We start from the raw sequence: 18,005 nt of genomic DNA on the forward strand, positions 1-18,005 counted from the left end.
TCCCTGTCAGATGGCATCATGAATGCCGGCAGCACAATCACAGCCAGAAGATGCATCAGTCACAGCCCAATGATGGCCATACTAAGAGAAGTCCTGTGGCACCTGTGTTATGTGCCATCAAATATTTTCCTATTGCCTTCAACTCTTCCTACCATTATTGTCTTTCCCATTGTCTCATCTTCTCATGACATGACCGAAGCACAATAGCCTCAGTTTAGTCATTTTACCTTCCAGGGAGAATTCAGGCATAATTTGATCTGGAGCCCAATTATCAGTCTTTTTCGAAGTCCGTGGTATCTGTAAAACTCTCCTCCAACATGTTAAAGACTAATAACATTTATTTCAATATGAGCTTTCTTAATTCCCGGTATGATTTCTCATTCACATACCTATCAGAAGAAGAAGTGAGCTGTGATTTCCAGAAGCTCATATTGAAATTAACCTTAGACTTTAAGGTGCCACTGGAATCTTGTTTTATTTTACTATGACAGACTAGGATAGCTACCCCTTTGCAATAATGCCAATGGACCATGAAAAAGAATATACCAAAGTGTCAACACTTGCATGGAACATCACAGGAGGCTAGTAGAGGAAGTCTGGCCTCAGTGATGCTGGTAAGCTGGACAAGGCAGTTGTTCACCTGCCTGTTATCAATGTCTACACTTTCTGTCCTATGCACTGATCCTCCAACATGTACGTATGTGCTTTCAAGTCACAACCGACTTATGGTGACAGCAGCAAGGGGCTTTCAAGGCAAGTGAGAAGCAGAGGTGGTTTGCCATTGCCTTCCTCTACAGAGTCTTCCTTGGTTGGCTTCTGAGATCTGATGAGATCAGACTATTCCACATCCTGTGGGACCTTCTGGTACCTCTAGCTTTACTACCAGTTCATGGCAGACTCAGAACTTTCCCATGTATCAACCTTATTCTGAGTATAAGGTTTAAAAAAACCCTTATACTGAGTTTAAAAAAAACCCTTATACTGAGTTTTTTAAAAAACCCAATTTTTAAAAATACATACCTTCAAAAGAAGTGGATACTTGCATATTCTCTGGATTGGTGATACTATGTATCCTTCTAACGGCATATCTGTACTCTTGCGTCCTCCTAGCAGCATGCAGTTCTAGAAAGGGGGGGGGGGAATTAATTAAAATCATTTTGAATTTATCCTTTCACAGACGTGCTATGTGAGCTCATGAAAAAACTGACATAAGGATGCTCATCATGAATTATGCTTTGCTACTAGGTTTTCACAGGGTGCCTAGAGTGTCTTTTGCCAACTTCATTTTATTAGCTGACTGAAGCTACGTGACCCAGCCACTGCAACCCACATTTTGGTAACCTCCCAAAGGACTATTATAAGTGGTTTTAAATAGAGCAACCATTAAAAACAGTTTGGCAATTTCATCAGGTGCAAAACTCTTGCCCATAAACAGGGGCATGCCTCTAAAGACTATATTATACCTATAATAGCTTCCATTATTCATCCATGTTCAATTCAATAGGTTTGTTATTACTTTTAAAGCCTTACATGTCCATGGGCCTACACAAATTTTGAGAGCACCTTTTGCACATACATACCCATTAGGTTTAGCGGGGGAAACTCTCCTCTGTGTCCTATTTTGTCTAGGTTTTATTTATATCCTTTGTCTATACTGTATCTCTTCTATGGTTTTTAAAGATAGAATTTTTTAAATTACACTATGAAAGTCAAAAGATACACCATGAAGATACAGTTTCTGTGCAAAAATTCACAGAAGATGTCTTATGATATCTGATTGTATTGTTTTTATATTTTGTTATCAGCCTTGACTCTCAGCAAGAAAGGCAGTCTATAAATGAAGTAAATGTTTTAATAATTTTAATTTAGAAATTTTAAAAATAAAATAAATAATAAACTATTTAAATAAAGAAATAATACTGATGCTTTTCTGTCTTTTAAAAAGCTTTTTTATACACATATAATGCAAACATATACGAAAACAATTGTACTGGCTTGCAGGCTCCGAGTATCAGGTGCCAGAAGTCAGGCAAGGCAGGGTCATTCAGTCCAAGGTCAGGGGTCCGGAAGTCAGGCAAGGCAGAGGCAGTGGGTTGGCGTCTATTATACGTGTTGCAACCATGCCAAACAGCCTCTCTTGGCTGGTTTTTATAGCCCCATGCCTAAAGATCATGCTTGTAGCCAGCTGCTCAGAAGCAATTCTGCAACTACTCATCTTTGTTATCAGCAAGCAGCTTGCATTGGGGCAGGAGGTGTACCCTTTGCCATCTTGTCTGTAGATCTGCTCTCAGCCTCCATATGTGGCACTCTAAGGGTGTGAGTGATACTGGTGGGCTGGGAACAGCTAACTGAGGTTCACCTGCTGAATCAAGGCTGGAGGGTGTCCATGGCTCTGCACCAGCTGTTGGCTGTGAATCCTCACAAGCCTGCAACTCATTTTTCTGCTGGTCAGCTTCTCCTGTTAACTCAAGGCTGGCTACATGGGGTTCCTCATCCCCCAAGAAGTTCTTGCTATCACTGAGCCCTGGCTGACCCACAACAATAACATATTCTATATTTGCTCACCTTACTATAAAACATTAAAAGTAATGAAAGGGTAAGAAAATCCCATTTCTATATAAGAATAGAGAAATACCAAATCCCAATATTTTGTTTATTACTGATTTAATTTAATCTTCTTATAAATGCTTCTTTTGTCTAAATATAACAATAAGGCATCTACAACAGACTGCACTTTTAAAAGCTTAGAAGTTCTGTATAAGCAGATAAAGGGCTGTGAAGGGTTAATTCTTCACAGAGCCAGAGAGCCTGGAGTGACAGGCTGTTCCAAGAGATCTGATTGGTTAGCATCAGCTGAGCAGAGAAAGACTTCTGAACTGGATGCTGAGGAGACAGAAGAACACAGGCAGGAGAACTGGGGAAAGTTGGCAAGGACCAGTAGGTAGTTAGATGGAGACTCCCAATTCGGGCCAAGGAGAGGGGATAGATCTTCTAGAGGGAGAAGGAATTTCCCTATCCAGTCTAAACAGGGAGATAGTTCTAAAAGGTGCAGAGGTCCCTGGTCTGGTGTGGTTTAAAACTCCTTTTAGAGAGCTTAAAAGTCAGTTAAAAACTCAAGACGAATACCGGTGTTTCAATAGAAGGGTTTTGGGTACTGGAAAGAGAGTACCAGCCTTCTAGAAACCGAAAGAGTAAGAGAATATACAAAGAAAGTGTACTAGAGTGTTTGGACAAACACTGGAACAAAAGCCTCCCAACATAAAGATTTTAAGTAACTTGTGAATAGCTTAAGAAACTCTCAGCCTGAAATATAAGTCTGTGCACGTACTGATTTTACCTCAGAGTTATCTATATTGTGTTACCTCAGAAATGTTACCCCTGATTTCACCTGACCTTTCCCCTCTATGTTGAATAAAATATTTTGTTAATTTGGAATATAAAAACTCCTTGAGTGCCATTTAAGTCCTTCCCTCGGATTCCTGGGCTGAGAAAACAGCCAAAATATTATCTTGTGACAGGATCAGACAGACAGAATTCTTCAGGAAATAAGAAAACAGTTAACTAGGGTGGCTCAGTCACAGAAGGGAAAGAAGGAGGGGAAATCGTGCCTCTGAGGGAGGGAAGAGAACGGGGCCTTCATAGCATCTAAGTCAACCTCACTGCCATTGTTGAATTTACAAAGCAAACAGGACAATTTAATTTAGGTTAAATGGAGAAAAATCAAATCTTTATTTCACTTGAGTTAAACCATGAAATGCATTTCATAATAAGCATATTTATTCGCTATTTGTTTTTAATTACTGAGAGCCAGTGTGATATAGTGGTTAACATGTCAGACTAGGATCTGGGAGACCCAAGTTCATATCCCCACTCTACCCTGAAAACTTGCTGGGTGACCTTGTGCCAGTCACACACTCTCAGCCTAGCCTACCTTGCAAAGTCGTTGTGAGGATAAAACAGAGAAGAGGAGAATGATGTAAGCTGCTTTTTGTGAGAAAGGTGGGATATAAATAAAGTAAAATAAAAAAACAAGTATTACTCTGCAGCACTATGTAAGTCTCACTGAATTTAGCGGGCTTGTTCTAAAGTAAACGTGCATAGGTCAACAAACTTAAGAATATTATCTGTGCTTTAAATAAGTTATGTGTGTTGCATGTATATCCTTCCAAAACTTTAAAGGTAGCTTTCTGTAGTAAAATGTTGAGAGACATGTGTCACTCACACACCACAAGTTTCAGTGGGATGACAGCAGCACTTATCAACAAGGGCAAACCAGGAAATTATCATGGAAAAATTCTAAAAGCCCTTGTCTCACTGTGCAAATATCTTGGGAAGAGAAAGAAACAGTGGCTTGATTTAGGAGTCAGACAAAACCTTGGTTTAATTAAACCATGTTTGGATAGCATACAGTTGGTTGGTTGATTAACAACAGTTTCTCTTAAGTACAGTTTCACATTAGGTACAAACACATCCTGGCTTTCATCCTGGCTTGTTACCCAGCACCACCCATCTTGCAGTGCAAGATCCCTACCTGGGCTGCAGAGAAACACCAAAGGCAAAGGAATCAGCTTTTTCAAGGGAAATGAAGATAGGAATGGCTGAGACTCAAATTATGATTTCAAACCTACCATGGTTAAAATAAACCATTATTTTTGCATTATGTCTGAATTCAGCATTCCCTGCATTTTTCAAGGAGTGCACATATGCAGCTGGGTATTTTAAATTTCAGAGGACATGACTGGGAACCTTCTTGTATTTATAAGGGTAAATGATATTTAAAATACTCTTGATAATGTATTATGCTACAGGTATGCTGTTCAGCATTGAGCAAGTTGCTAGGGACAAATGTAATTCACCCAAGAAAGTGAGAAGCATTTAGCAAGATCAGGAGTATTCCTTTCTGTCTGTCGTTAGGTACATTATGCTGTGCTTCCAAGCTAGGCAGGCTTATACTGTTATTCTGTTATTCTGTAAATTGTCAGGAGATGGCACTGACTGTGTGATGCAGACAGATTCTCTGAACACGGTACTTTGGTGTTCATCTGATCTATAGCCATGATTGTCTTGTGTGTTACTAAGAAAATATGTGGTATAAAGCAATACACCAATCAAAAATATTGAGTGAGAAATACAAATCAATATCAGTTTACCAATAGAAACGTCCGCACTGTTCTTATTTTGTTAAGTTCAAGCAGAAGTTTCTGTGCCTTCTCATGGTTACTGCAGTATTCATCATAGATACGAAATCTGTCTTTCTGGGGGGAAACAGATTTTGTATTAGACATTTTGTTCTAAGAATTGTTAAAGCTTATTAGAAATTGAAAACAACACAACAAACTACCGAAGAGAAGAATTATGAAAATTATGAGGATAAAGAGGAAAATTATGAACTCAGTTACTGCCTTTTTAGAACAGCCAAATATGAAAGAAAGGCAGCGACTGTAGTTCTTAATTTGTAGTAGTTGACCTATATGAGTACAATAGAAACTCATAAGTGTACTGAAAACTTGCAATAATGGCTCAGATCCAAATTTCCCTCCTGCTTGTGGTAGGCACTTCTGCTTGCAGAAGGCAATTTTAGCTGATTGGGGGGAATCAAAGTAAGAATGGAAGTGAGAGGGGGGTCTCACTTCCACTCTCACTTTGACCCCTAATAATGTCCCTGGGCATCATTGACCAAACCAAAATGTGCTCCATTACTCTTACATAATTTACTACACTCCAGCTTTTCAAATTCAGATAATACAGTGAAGAACAAGACAGATCTGGAAATGTTTTGACATGAACAGCAGTTAAACACAATGGCAAGTAAGCGCCATTGTTTGCCCTATAATTAAGGATCATGTCCTCTCCCCATTCCACCCTATATTTCTATGCCACCAAAACATCATGAAGGGGAAAAATTAAAGACCTAAGTAAAATCATTTAATTTTTATCATTTTCATTCTTGCCAGCCCTGTTTAAGGCAATATATTGGTTAAAAGAAAGTATTTCAACAGGGAACCTAAACACACACTAAACAACTCTATCAAGAGAGGACTAAGGTTCAGCACGTCTAGTGATGTGTAGTCTTTCCAACTGCATTCTGAGAATTCTCCACAGATGAACTGGAGTACTTCCTTGACTGAAATAGTTTGGCCCCTACAACTGTAGTTAATGAACATCCTAGCACACTGGCTCCCCTGACAAATCTCTTTTTTTTTTTTAGATTATATCAGGTAGAAAAGAAGAATGTGTGACATTGTTATAGTCAGAGACAAGAGGAACTCTCATAATTGTAGGAGTCTGGGAAAGGAGAACACAGGAATAATGACGTTTTCCCATCTCCTGACATGGGACTTTGTTACAGAAGCTTTTCAAACCTGGAGTTCTTGCAGTTCAACAACATGTGTCCAAATGTTTAATCCTAGCAAGACAGACTCCCTAATTTTCAGGAATCAAAAGATATTTTAGGGCTATAAAGGCAAGTGTATACAAGACTAGAAGCAATCGTTTTTTTAAACCATTACAGTCTGTCTCCATGTAGGAAGATCACAGTATCTAAAGCACCATCTTCTCCCATATGTTCCAACCCAGGAATAAGATCACAGGGAGAAGCCCTCCTGACTGTCCCACCAACCAAGAAGCTTGTCTAGTTGGGTACATTAGAGAGAGACTTTTCTGAGGCAGCCCCACAATTACGGAATAACCTCCCCAGGGAGGTGTATTGCCCCCTTCACTTTCAATATTTAGGAGGAAGCTGAAGACAGTTTTATTCAGGATGGCATTTGACTAGTTTCCTCTACTTACTGTCTGTAAATTGTGATTTTAACTCATAGATTTCTAAGTGTATTTTATGTTTTTCAATTTGTTTACATCATAACCACCTTGAGTTTCATAAAATAGAAGGCAGCTAATAAATGCCTTTAATTTAATCGCTGCAGAAGGCCAAAGAGTTAACTGGGAACGAGGAATGTACTAGCACTTTATTATGTTATTATGTTTGAGTTTTAATACTGTATTTATGAAATTATGGTTTTATGCGATCGTATTGTTGAGATTTTATTCTGTTGTGAGCCGCCCTAAGCCGGCCTAGGCCGGGAGGGCGGGATAGAAATCTAATAAATAAATAAATAAATAATCATAAATGATCTGGAATAGGGGTGAGTCGTGTCATAGCCAAGTTTGCAGATGGAACAAAATTATTCAGGATGGTGAAAACCAAGGCTAACTGTGAAGAGCTCCAAGAGGACCTCCACAAACTTGGTGAGTGGGTGACAATGCGGCAAACAAAGTTCAGCGTTGGTAAGTGTAAGGTGATGCACGTTGGGACAAAAATCCCAGCTTCAAGTATAAGCTAATGGGGTCTGAACTTGCTGAGACTGAAAGGGAAAAATTTCTTGGGATCATAGTGGATAGCTCAATGAAAGCATCAACCCAGTGTGCTGCCGCTGTGAAAAGGGCAAACTCTATGTTAGGGATTATTAGGAAAGGGATTGTACAGCCAATATTGCAATGTCCCTGTATAGATCTATTTTACAGACTCATTTGAAATACTGTGTACAGTTCTGGTTACCACATCTCAAAAAGGACATTGCAGAGCTGGAAAAAGTACAGAGGAGGGCATCCAAGATGATTAAGGGATTGGAGCACCTTCCCTATGAGGAAAGGCTAAAGGGTCTGGGACTTTTCAGTTTCGAAAAGAGGTGACTAAGGGGGGACATGATAGAGGTTTATAAAATTATGCATGGGGTGGAGAGAGTTGACAAAAAGACATTTTTCTCTGTCTCCCAAAATCCTAGAACTCAAGGGCATCCAATGAAACGGATAGGCAGTAGGTTCAGGACGGACAAAAGGAAACACTATTTTACAGAGAGAGTGATTAAAATGTGGAATTCATGGCCACAGGATGTAGTGATGGCCACAGGAATAAACAGCTTTAAAAGGGGATTAGATAAATTCATGGAGGATAAGTCTATCAATGGCTTCTGACCGTGGTGACTGAGGGGAACCTCCACATTCAGAGGCACTAAACCTCTGAATCCTAGAGTCAGGTGGCAAAATCAGGGGAATACCCTGTTGCTGGCCCTCCAGAGGAACTGGTTTGGCCACTGTCTGAGACAGGATGCTGGACTAGATGGACCATTGCTCTGATCCAGCCGGGCTCTTATTATGTTCTTATGTTTTAATACAAATGAATAAATACATAAATAATCCAGCATGACACAAGCAAGAAAGCTCCATTCCTTGCATATAAAAGGTCTCAAGTTAAAACAGCATCCTGATAGCTCACCTGTTATTTAATCTCAAGATTCCTGAGGATGGGCTCTCCCATAACCTACTGTAGCACAGTTACAAAATCTAAGACTGCAAAATTGTGCATTTGGGGATGATTAGTTAATACTAAATGTAGACACAAGCAGCACAGGTCACACACACTGCTGCACATCTCCATGCTAAATATGTAAATAATATGAAAATATGACATCAATTCAGTAGAGCTTGCAAAATTCATTACTACTCAGTCCTGCAAAGCATGCTGAAGACTACCTTAGTAAAAACACAATCCCTGCAGAACAGACACTGTAACACAAAAAAGTGCAATCCTGAAAAGAGTTGTCCCATTCTAAACCCACTGATTTTAATGGAATTAGAAGGATGTAACTCTGCTTAGGCTTGCATTGTAAAGCTCTCTCCTTTTAACAGATATTTCAGCTTCCAAGTGTCCTTAAAAGACCTAAAATTATGCAATCAAATCCCTTTCAGTTCTCAAAGCACTACCGTGCCAGTGAAAATTTGAAGAGAGTAATAGCAATTAAATACTAAGCTTAAATGATTGAAATTGGCATACATAGTGAAGAAAGCAGGTTCCCACTTCTTGTTGAGCATTAGGTTCAGGGCGCAGACATTCTTCAATACTGGACAGAAAATCCTTGTGCAGTTCAAGAATATCTTCAATATTTGAGAACAACATCTGTAATTAAGAAATGCAGAATATAAATAAACAAAAACAAACAACAATAAAAGAGGAGCAAGAATAATCAACTACTAACCTTAACTGTTTCCTCTGTAACGTTTTTATCAACTTTGGAAGCAGCCCATTGCATCATTCTGTGAAAGAAGGCCTGAAAAATAATAAGAAAACCAACAAATGATTACTCACACTAAGCCTGTAGTAGCAAAAGTATAGGAAGCATTGACACAAGCAATTTACTTCATCAAGTATATGAAATGATATGGTGGTATCAATATGAACCCACTGGCTTAAGTACAATAGAATTAACAATTGTAGTACATTTGAAGCAAAGAACTTCACAGCTGTACCAGACATGCTCAAAGATAAATGTTAGAATCAGGCATCAGGATCACATTATTTCATCATGGTAGTTAGGTATTCATGGTTTTCCATAACCAATGGTTGGAGTTTGCAGAGTTTTTGGTAGGGATGTGCACCCCCGAAAATGGCCCATTCGGACTCCTTTCGGGCTGCTGCAGGCCGATTCATATTATCTGATCTGAATCAGCTTGCCAGTTCGGCCCCATTATATCCTATGGGCCATTGAAGTCAATGGCAAAAACATAGGGTATATTCTGGGGGCTGGAGGGGAGGGGGCGTGAAGGAGAGGCTCCAAACTTGCAGGGTAGCTGCTGAAGCCTCTCCCCAAGATACCAACCAAGTTTGAAGAATATTGGACCAGGGGGTTGCCCCTATCCCTTCCATTGTTCTCTATGGTGGGAAAAAGTAACTTTTTCCCCACCATAGAGAACAATGGAGGGGATAGGAGCAACCTGTTTGAAGGCTCGTAAAATTTGACCCCCTGGCCCAATGCTCTTGACACTTGGTTGGTATCTTGGGGAGAGGCTCCAGCAGCTACCCTACGAGTTTGGAGCCTCTCCCTCAAGCCCCCTCCCCTCCAGCCCCCAGAATATACCCTATTATTTTCACCATTGACTTCAATGGCCCATAGGATATAATGGGGCTGAAATTGCCATTTGGCTGGCCGAAAGACTCCTGAATTGGCTCGTATTGACGAAACTGACATGCGGGAGTCTTACTGCCAGCCGAAATTGATTCTGCCCAATTCGGTGGAATCCGAATGGGCCGAATTTTTTATTTATTTATTTTTGCACACCCCTAGTTTGCAGAACTAGGTTTTGGTGACATTGCACCTGTCCACACATATGACTTTAACATTCTTATTTCCCAGTCAGTTTTAGTGACATACACAATTTCGTGTCTCTCCACAAACAAACAAAAAACAAAACAAGAATTGAATACAATTACTAACTGCAAAAGCACAGTTCCTGCAATCTCATGCCACAAACTATATGCATGAGATGGAAACATCAAAGAAAGACAGAAAACAAAACCATACATATGTATCCTTATGGACAATCTAGTTACAACATATCCTTATGGACAACCTAGTCTCATGCCCTCAAACGGAGGCCATGAAGACCAGTTTCTTAGGATGATAGGTATGCTACATTGCATCACACAGATCCAAACAAGAGTAAACATTTAAAAGTTAATTCAGAGTGGGTGTGGACCACTTATGACTTTTGATGACTTAAGCAAAATAATTAAGAATCTGTGTGTGTCACATTATGTAATTAGTTTCCTTCCAGATGTAGGAAAGAAAGACTAAGCACATTTAGTAGAGAGTAAGCAGTCTGCAGCTTTTTAAACAAAGCTTATTATGTGTAGAAGAGAATTTTAAAAAGCCTAACTGGCTGTATGACCTACTGGTCAGAAGACTGGGTGTAAACAGAGGTGGCTGGGAGGGGTGGAGGAAGCCACCATTTGCTGCCCTGCTCTCTGCCTTACCAGCCCCATCGGGCACCAGCTGCCACAGGTCTGATTTGTATTAAGTTATTCTATTAAGAAATGAGGCTGTTTGGCATTGCTGGCCCCTAATAGCATATGCTAGAGAGCAGAATACATACATAGTGTCCCAATTTTGTGCATAATAGATGTGTGTTAAATTCAGAGCATAACTATTCAATATTATTTACAGGGGAAGATGGACTTTCCCTAACTTTGCAATGAAACGTATTCTATTTTCCCAATACATTTTAGAAGCACTGGCCAGGCTCCTGTAGCTGTCCTCTTCTGTGCATTAACCTGTGCCAGCAGTGCAGGGAGAGCCATCCAATCATGCTGCTACTCTGATACTAAACAAAAAGTCTCTTCTTTCTGTAATTCACCAGCTGGGTGACCACCTGTTGTTTCCCCTACTTGGCTGGAGCACTGGTAGTACAAAAAGGAACACACAACCCTCTGTCTAAGGACACTAACACTACCACCTATTTTAAGGTAAAGATTCTAATCTAACCTATTAGTGTAAATTCTGGAGTACATACCCAATAAGACATATACACTTATTCTTACAAAAAGTTTCCACATTTTTATTCCATATATTCTACTGATTCGGTCATTTCCATCCCTAGATACACTATTCCATCTGCTAATACAATTCTTTTCCCACTCTTTTTACATGTAGTAGAGATAATTTAAAGTAGATTAGGATCAACTGTGAGTCCCATGTTTGGGATTTCAAGTGTGGGATGAACCATTTTAAATAACGGTTGGCTTCTGCTAATTGTCACACCTTGGCTGTGGTCACACGCAACATTAGCCACGCAAGAGATACGGAAGACAGGCGGAGTTTCCGGTCGCGATCTCACCAGCACATCTGGGAAGCATAGCGCTTCCGTGGCACAACCGAGGCTTCCTGCCGAAAAAGCGCAGCAAAAAACTAGTACCTCGGAGGTACTAGTTTCCGGAAACTGCGGGGCAAGGGCGGGCGTCTGATCGCGTTTCCGGTGGCATCCGGCGCCTGCCCATGTCCCCTTGCGGAAAAGGGTTTTTTTCCCCAAGTCTCCGTGGATGCGCACACGGATCCAACGGAGCATGCGCATTCGTAGTATACACAAAAAAAGAAAACCAGTTCGCCGCGCCGCGCGCTTCTTCATTGCCCGCAGGCTGTGTTGTGATCGGCACCTCTCCCTACCCATGGAAGCTCCACAGTACCTCCACAGAACCTCCACAGTAGGTCTGATCGCTTTACTGCATGTTTGCCCCAGGGCAAACAGCCACACTTCTCCTCCGCAGTTTCCTGCCCGTGTGACCGGGGCCAATGTTCTACTGTTAAATCATAGCAAAGGAAAAGTTTTATTAGTTTGTTTAAGAAACTGTTAAAATAAACTTCTACTATAAAAACATACAGATGGCAGCATACTCATAAAATGCATCCCCTATAGAAAAAATACATTAAATAATTTGTTTTTTAAAAAAACCTCTCAGTAAAAGCACCAGACACATGATAACCAAGTTCTAAAAAGCTACCTGAAAATATAAACACTAATCTATAAAAAGTCATAGGATAAAACAATGTAACAATAAGGAGATGATATAAAGCAACATAAAAATAAAAGCTTTCCATAAATAATCAGAGCAGTCCCTCAAAATGTTCACAGCAACCCCTTCCTCAACTCCAGTGCAGGCCTTCTGGAAAAGATAAGTTTTCTGATCCTAATATCCTTCAAGATGGCCTATTGTAAAAATGCCTGCTGAATCTGATCATTGCTTTACATTTTTGACCATCTGGTTGTGTTGATGATTTGTCTCTAAAAGAGATGCCCATTCAAAATTGTGATCAAGAAGCTTTGATAGATAAGAGACAGCTATTGAAACTGTGATAAAATTGTCCTTTCAATCAGCACACCTTGTAGTATTAAATGTGTTATTTGAATCAAAAAATAAACCCTAGGAAATACTGTTTGTAAAAAGGAATTCGGTTCCCCATTTAAACTTTTTTTAAAAAATTGTCCTCTAACATCAGTGTTCGTGACACTGTCAATAAAATTTGAGAAATCTTTGAATGGCATGCAATCCAAAGTTTGATTTGGTCTCACTTCTTTCTTTGAAAATCCCACATTCAAAACTACCATTCAGTGTATTCTGTGAACAAAACACGCTCTATAATGGGGAGCTTCAGCTGTTCATCCACTTGGCATCTAATAATATTGTACTACCACATGCTCATTATGACTCATCTATTTCTACAGTAAATAAAACATGAACACTAGAAATAAGCTTCCCATGTTTGCCAATGACCTGTTTCTGCAGTTCATTAATACATTAATCATTAAACAACTACCATCTATCTGTAATGTATGCAGTAATTTCACCCCATGCACGTAATTAATTAAAGTTTCTATCACACTCTTCACAGATTACGCAGAAGAATACTGATTTTTTTCAGCATCCACCCACATATCACCTTTTAATATACTTTAGGAGGCAAATAATATAAAATAGTATTTCAGTGCTTCCTATTTAAAGCTAGCTGAATTTATTTATTAATATTTTCTGTTGAATATTACAAGATCACAATTATTCATCAGAATATATGTTGCCATAATGGGACAACAATCTAAAATACAAAGGGATATTTTTATCTCTTGATTCCTCCAGGAGCTCAAGATTGGACACATGATTTCTTTCATTTGTCTCAACAATTTCATTAGTATGTTGTCGAAGGCTTTCACGGCCGGAGTTCATTAGTTGTAAATTTTCTGGGGTGTATGGCTGTGGTCTTGGCATTGTAGTACCTGATGTTTCACCAGCAGTTGTGACAGGCATCCTCAGAGGTATAACACAAAAAGATGGAGTACTCTCTGTGTCAGTGAGAAGAAAAATGGTAGCCAGGTAATTTATATCTACTCAGGAAGGTGGGGGTAGGGCTGAGTCATTATCTTAACAACATCCACCTGGAACATACATTTCACCATGGAAAAAGAAATTGAGGGTAAACTCCCATTTCTAGATATCATGGTCATCCACAAAGCTAACCTTCAATTAGGTCACAAGGTCTACAGAAAACCAACTCACGCGGATTGTTATTTACACAAAAACTCCAATTATCACCCTCAGCAAAAAAGGCATAATCAAAACATTAGTAGACCGTGCAAGATGGATATGTGAACCGCACTTTCTCAACGATGAACTAAATCATCTAAACCACACAGTTCAAGCAAATAGCTACTCCAAGAATGACATCAGAAGAGCGATTAAACCAAAGGTAAAAAAAAACAACTGAGGAAAAACAGCCTCCTACAGGAAAAGTGTTTTTGCCATAGGAATCATTGATCAGATGGAAAAACTTATGAAAAAACACAACCTACAAACAGTATTCAGACCCACCAGAAAAATACAACAGATGATACGATCAGCAAAAGACAGAAGAGACCCCTTCACTTCTGCAGAAGTATACCACATACCCTGCAGTTGTGGACAGGTTTACATCAAGACGACACAGTGTAGCATCCAGATAAGAATAAAAGAGCATGAAAGACACTGCAGACTTGGCCGACCTGAAAAATCAGCACTGGCGGAACATAGCCTAACTCAAACAGGACACAGTATCTTATTCCAAGACACTGAAATGCTGGAAAACATATTCAATTACCATGTCAGATTACACAGGGAAGGCATTGAAATTCATAAATTTAAACACAATTTCAACAGGAAAGAAGAGAGTTTAAAAATAAATATGGCATGGTTTCCTGTCCTGAAAAACACAAAATGTTCTACATCTTACAACAGCACTATAGATAAGATTACAATTTCAACAGCCAATCCATATGCAAAAGAACCTCCTCAGGAAAGCTCCTCCATTATCATGTCACAGCCTGGGGAACACCTACAAGATAATGACTCAGCCCTACCCTACCTCCCTGAGTAGATATAAATTACCTACCTACAATTTTTCTTCTCACATCGACACAGAGAGTACTCCATCTTTCTGTGTTATACCTCTGAAGATGCCAGTCACAGCTGCTGGCAAAACATCAGGTACTACAATGCCAAGACCACGGCCATACAGCCCGGAAAATCTACAACTAACTTCATCAGTATATCAGGTTGGGAGATAGTGATTGGCCAAGATTCATCCAAGTAGATCTCATGGATTAGTCCAAAATATTTCCCTGGTTATGTTTTTATTAACCTTTCACTGTTAATACAGTGTTTTTAGTTTTTTGCCAGTAGGGTTGCCAGGTCCTTCCTCGTCGCCGGTTCCATCATCACACATCATTCACACCTGAACTCCAAGCAGCGAATTCACTGCAAAGTCCACCCCCCCTTCTTGCAAACAGCATTTAAAGGGACTCTTTAAATGATGTTTGCAAGAAGCAGGGGCTCACACGCCTGAAATCCAAGTGATGAATTCACCGCTGGGATTCAGGCACAACCCCCCACTTCTTAAAAACAACATTTAAAAGGACCCATTAAATGCTGTTTGCAAGAAGTAGGGGGGCTGCGTGCACCTGAACTCTAGCTGCAAATTCGCTGCTTGGAGTTCAGGCATGCAGCCAATGGCCACCCCTTTCCTCCTTCCTGACCCCCAACCCCCACCTGGGAACTGGCATCCCTATCTGCTAAAGTTGTTCTTATTTTACTATGCTAGTCTGGATTGTTTTTTGATGCAATGAGTGTCAAGGCAAGCGTTGCCACATACCACAGGAGTCAACAAAAAACTCCAACCCCCACCTGTGGACTGGCATCCCTATCTGCTAAAGTTGTTCTTATTTTACTATGCTAGTCTGGATTGTTTTTTGATGCAATGAGTGTCAAGGCAAGCATTGCCACATACCACAGGAGTCAACAAAAATCCATGGTCATGGCTTCACAAGCCTTCTTCAAAGTAGTTGACTAGGATGGCGCAGTGAGCGAGCAGGCATTCTTGGGAACTCCCGAATTGTCTGCTCCCCTCTTTGCTCCTTTGATGCTTTCCCGGCTCACTGGGGGCATCGCCCAACCTCCTGGAGAGAGGAGGGTTAGCAGGAGGCTTCACTTGGTCACCTCCCGCACCTGGCAAGTGTGGGGGTGAGCCGTTTTTTGCCTCGAAGCAGGAGCGACCGAGGGAAAGAAACATGGCTCCCATATTTTTCTTTAGCTGCGACCAGCCGTTTTAAAGACTGTTTCGTTTATGGGATTTTTTTTTTCTTTGATTCACCTTGCAACAAAAGAAACTTGTGAGTACGCAATTGCTCTCTTTACAATCTGTGATGACCCTCATTAAATGACTCCCACAAGATTAGCTCAGACTTTTGAAACATATAAGCAGCCATGGAAAGGAACGGAGCAAGTGATAAGGAAATGGCGTTAATTGCGGAAAAGGAAGAAGACTCAGCAGGAGAAACAATATTAATTAACTTAGAAAACAGTGAACTTGGATATATAACCTTGGACCAATTCAAAGAAATTCTATTTAACGAGGTGTGGCAGGCAGCTGAAGCTGCCTGCAAAAGTATTATTAAGAACCTTCTAAATAAAGACCTAGAATTGAAAAGCAAACAGAAGCCAGACCTGGAAGAGAAGGAGGAGCCCCTGCAATGTCAGCATTCTGTGATTTCAGAGAAAGAGAAAAAAGCACAAGACTCATTTTGTATGGAGACGGAAAAGAAACACTCCCAGATAAAAAGTCGAGTAAAGCATTTTGCAAAGCGAGCCAAGACAGTAGGATTTACAGAAGGAAATGCCCGAAAGCAACTTAATGCAGATATGAAGAAGTGGAGTAAAAAGAAAATGAAAAAAATTCCACAGAAAAGGACTAAGGACTGCAAAGCACATGTGCCAGATCTGATTAAACAGGAAAAACAAGATGGAGTAGGTATATATGAGTATAAAGAGGAGGAGCACCAAGAAATGATCATATAGAAGAGGGCGCTTCAGGAAACAGGGTTGCCATCTGTATTATGTGGTAGCATAATTCTTTTTCTTTTTTATAAACAAAATAAAATATGGATGGTGTTAAAGGACGGAAATGAATGTATTGGACTAAGGCATCTTGATTTATTTTGGAATGATAATAAGAACTTTAGACCTCTGTGCAGTTTAATGGTTAAGTACTTTTGGGCTATCTTCAAAGCTTATTTCTGTTGTTGCTTAAAAGGATTGTTTTTGTTACCATAATACAAAGAAACTAAGTACTGTAAGAAGGATTGGGGTAGTCTATTAATAACTTTTACCTGGAAAAAAAAAGTGGGTGGAAAAAATTACTTTATATCTGACTCTAGATCATTAATTTTGAATATCTGATTTTTGGGGCTTATATGTTTGGATACTCCCCAGTAAATGATTATATACACCTGAGTTATTTTTAAAATTTTAAAATTTTATTTCTAATGTTGTTTACAGGGGTTATTTTGCCATTATAATGTAAAGAAACGAAATAGGACTAAAGCTGTCAGTAATAATTGTTGTTAGAATATATTCTGATTTATTCTGGAATGATAATAAGAACTTTAGACCTCTGTGCAGCCTAATGGCTAAGTACTTTTGTGTTATCTTCAAAGCTTATTTCTGTTTTTGCTTAAAAGGATTTTAATTTTGAATATTTGATTTTTGGGGTTAATTATATGCTTGGATACCCTCCAGTAAATGGCTATAATCACTTGAGTTATTTTTTTAAATTTTATTTCTAATGCTGTTTATAGGGGTTATTTCTGGCATTATAATGTAAAGGAATAAAATAAGACTAAAGTTGTGAGTACTAATTGGTTGTTAGAATATAATATATAAAATATATGGTTAAGATTGGAAAATAAGGTCATAGACCTGTTGGGGCCTGGTTAAACATTCGAGAATTTTTTGCTGAGAAGACTATTGAAAAACTCAGCTGTTGTTGATATCCGTTGAATTAAATAAAAGAAGATAAGGTGATAGGTAATTACTTTAGAATGTAAGTCTAAGAACCTTTATATTTTGGGTTGAAAAGTAGATTGATAGATTATGAGAAATATGCGTTGAGTTATAGTGGAAAATACATAAGATATGAAGAAATATTTTAAAGTTAAGTTTGAGTGTTGCAATGATGTTGAAAATGTAATTTTTGGTTGGGTATTTGTTTGTTTGTTTATCTGTGTTTGTTATGTCTTTAAAATTCAATAAAGAAAGTATTTAAAAAAAACAAAGTGGTTGACTCATATGCCAAATAGTTGTACGTGATTCCAGCTAT

The 18,005-nt window shown here is 39.3% G+C and overlaps 1 protein-coding gene across 1 annotated transcript in view; it reads right to left on the reverse strand.

Moving 5' to 3' along the window:
- The window catches only part of PREX2 (phosphatidylinositol-3,4,5-trisphosphate-dependent Rac exchange factor 2), a 221,094-nt gene that overhangs the window by 170,789 nt on the left and 32,300 nt on the right, over positions 1–18,005 (reverse strand). Inside the window, exons 2-5 of the mRNA XM_015408888.1 lie at positions 9,033–9,104; positions 8,831–8,953; positions 5,151–5,255; positions 1,021–1,122 (exon numbers count right to left, since the gene is read on the reverse strand). Coding sequence (XP_015264374.1) covers positions 1,021–1,122; positions 5,151–5,255; positions 8,831–8,953; positions 9,033–9,104 — 402 coding nt within the window. The remainder of the gene's footprint in view (positions 1–1,020; positions 1,123–5,150; positions 5,256–8,830; positions 8,954–9,032; positions 9,105–18,005) is intronic.

The sequence above is a fragment of the Gekko japonicus genome, unplaced genomic scaffold (assembly GCF_001447785.1).
Source record: "Gekko japonicus isolate JY-2015 unplaced genomic scaffold, Gekko_japonicus_V1.1 scaffold88, whole genome shotgun sequence".
NCBI lineage: Eukaryota > Metazoa > Chordata > Lepidosauria > Squamata > Gekkonidae > Gekko > Gekko japonicus.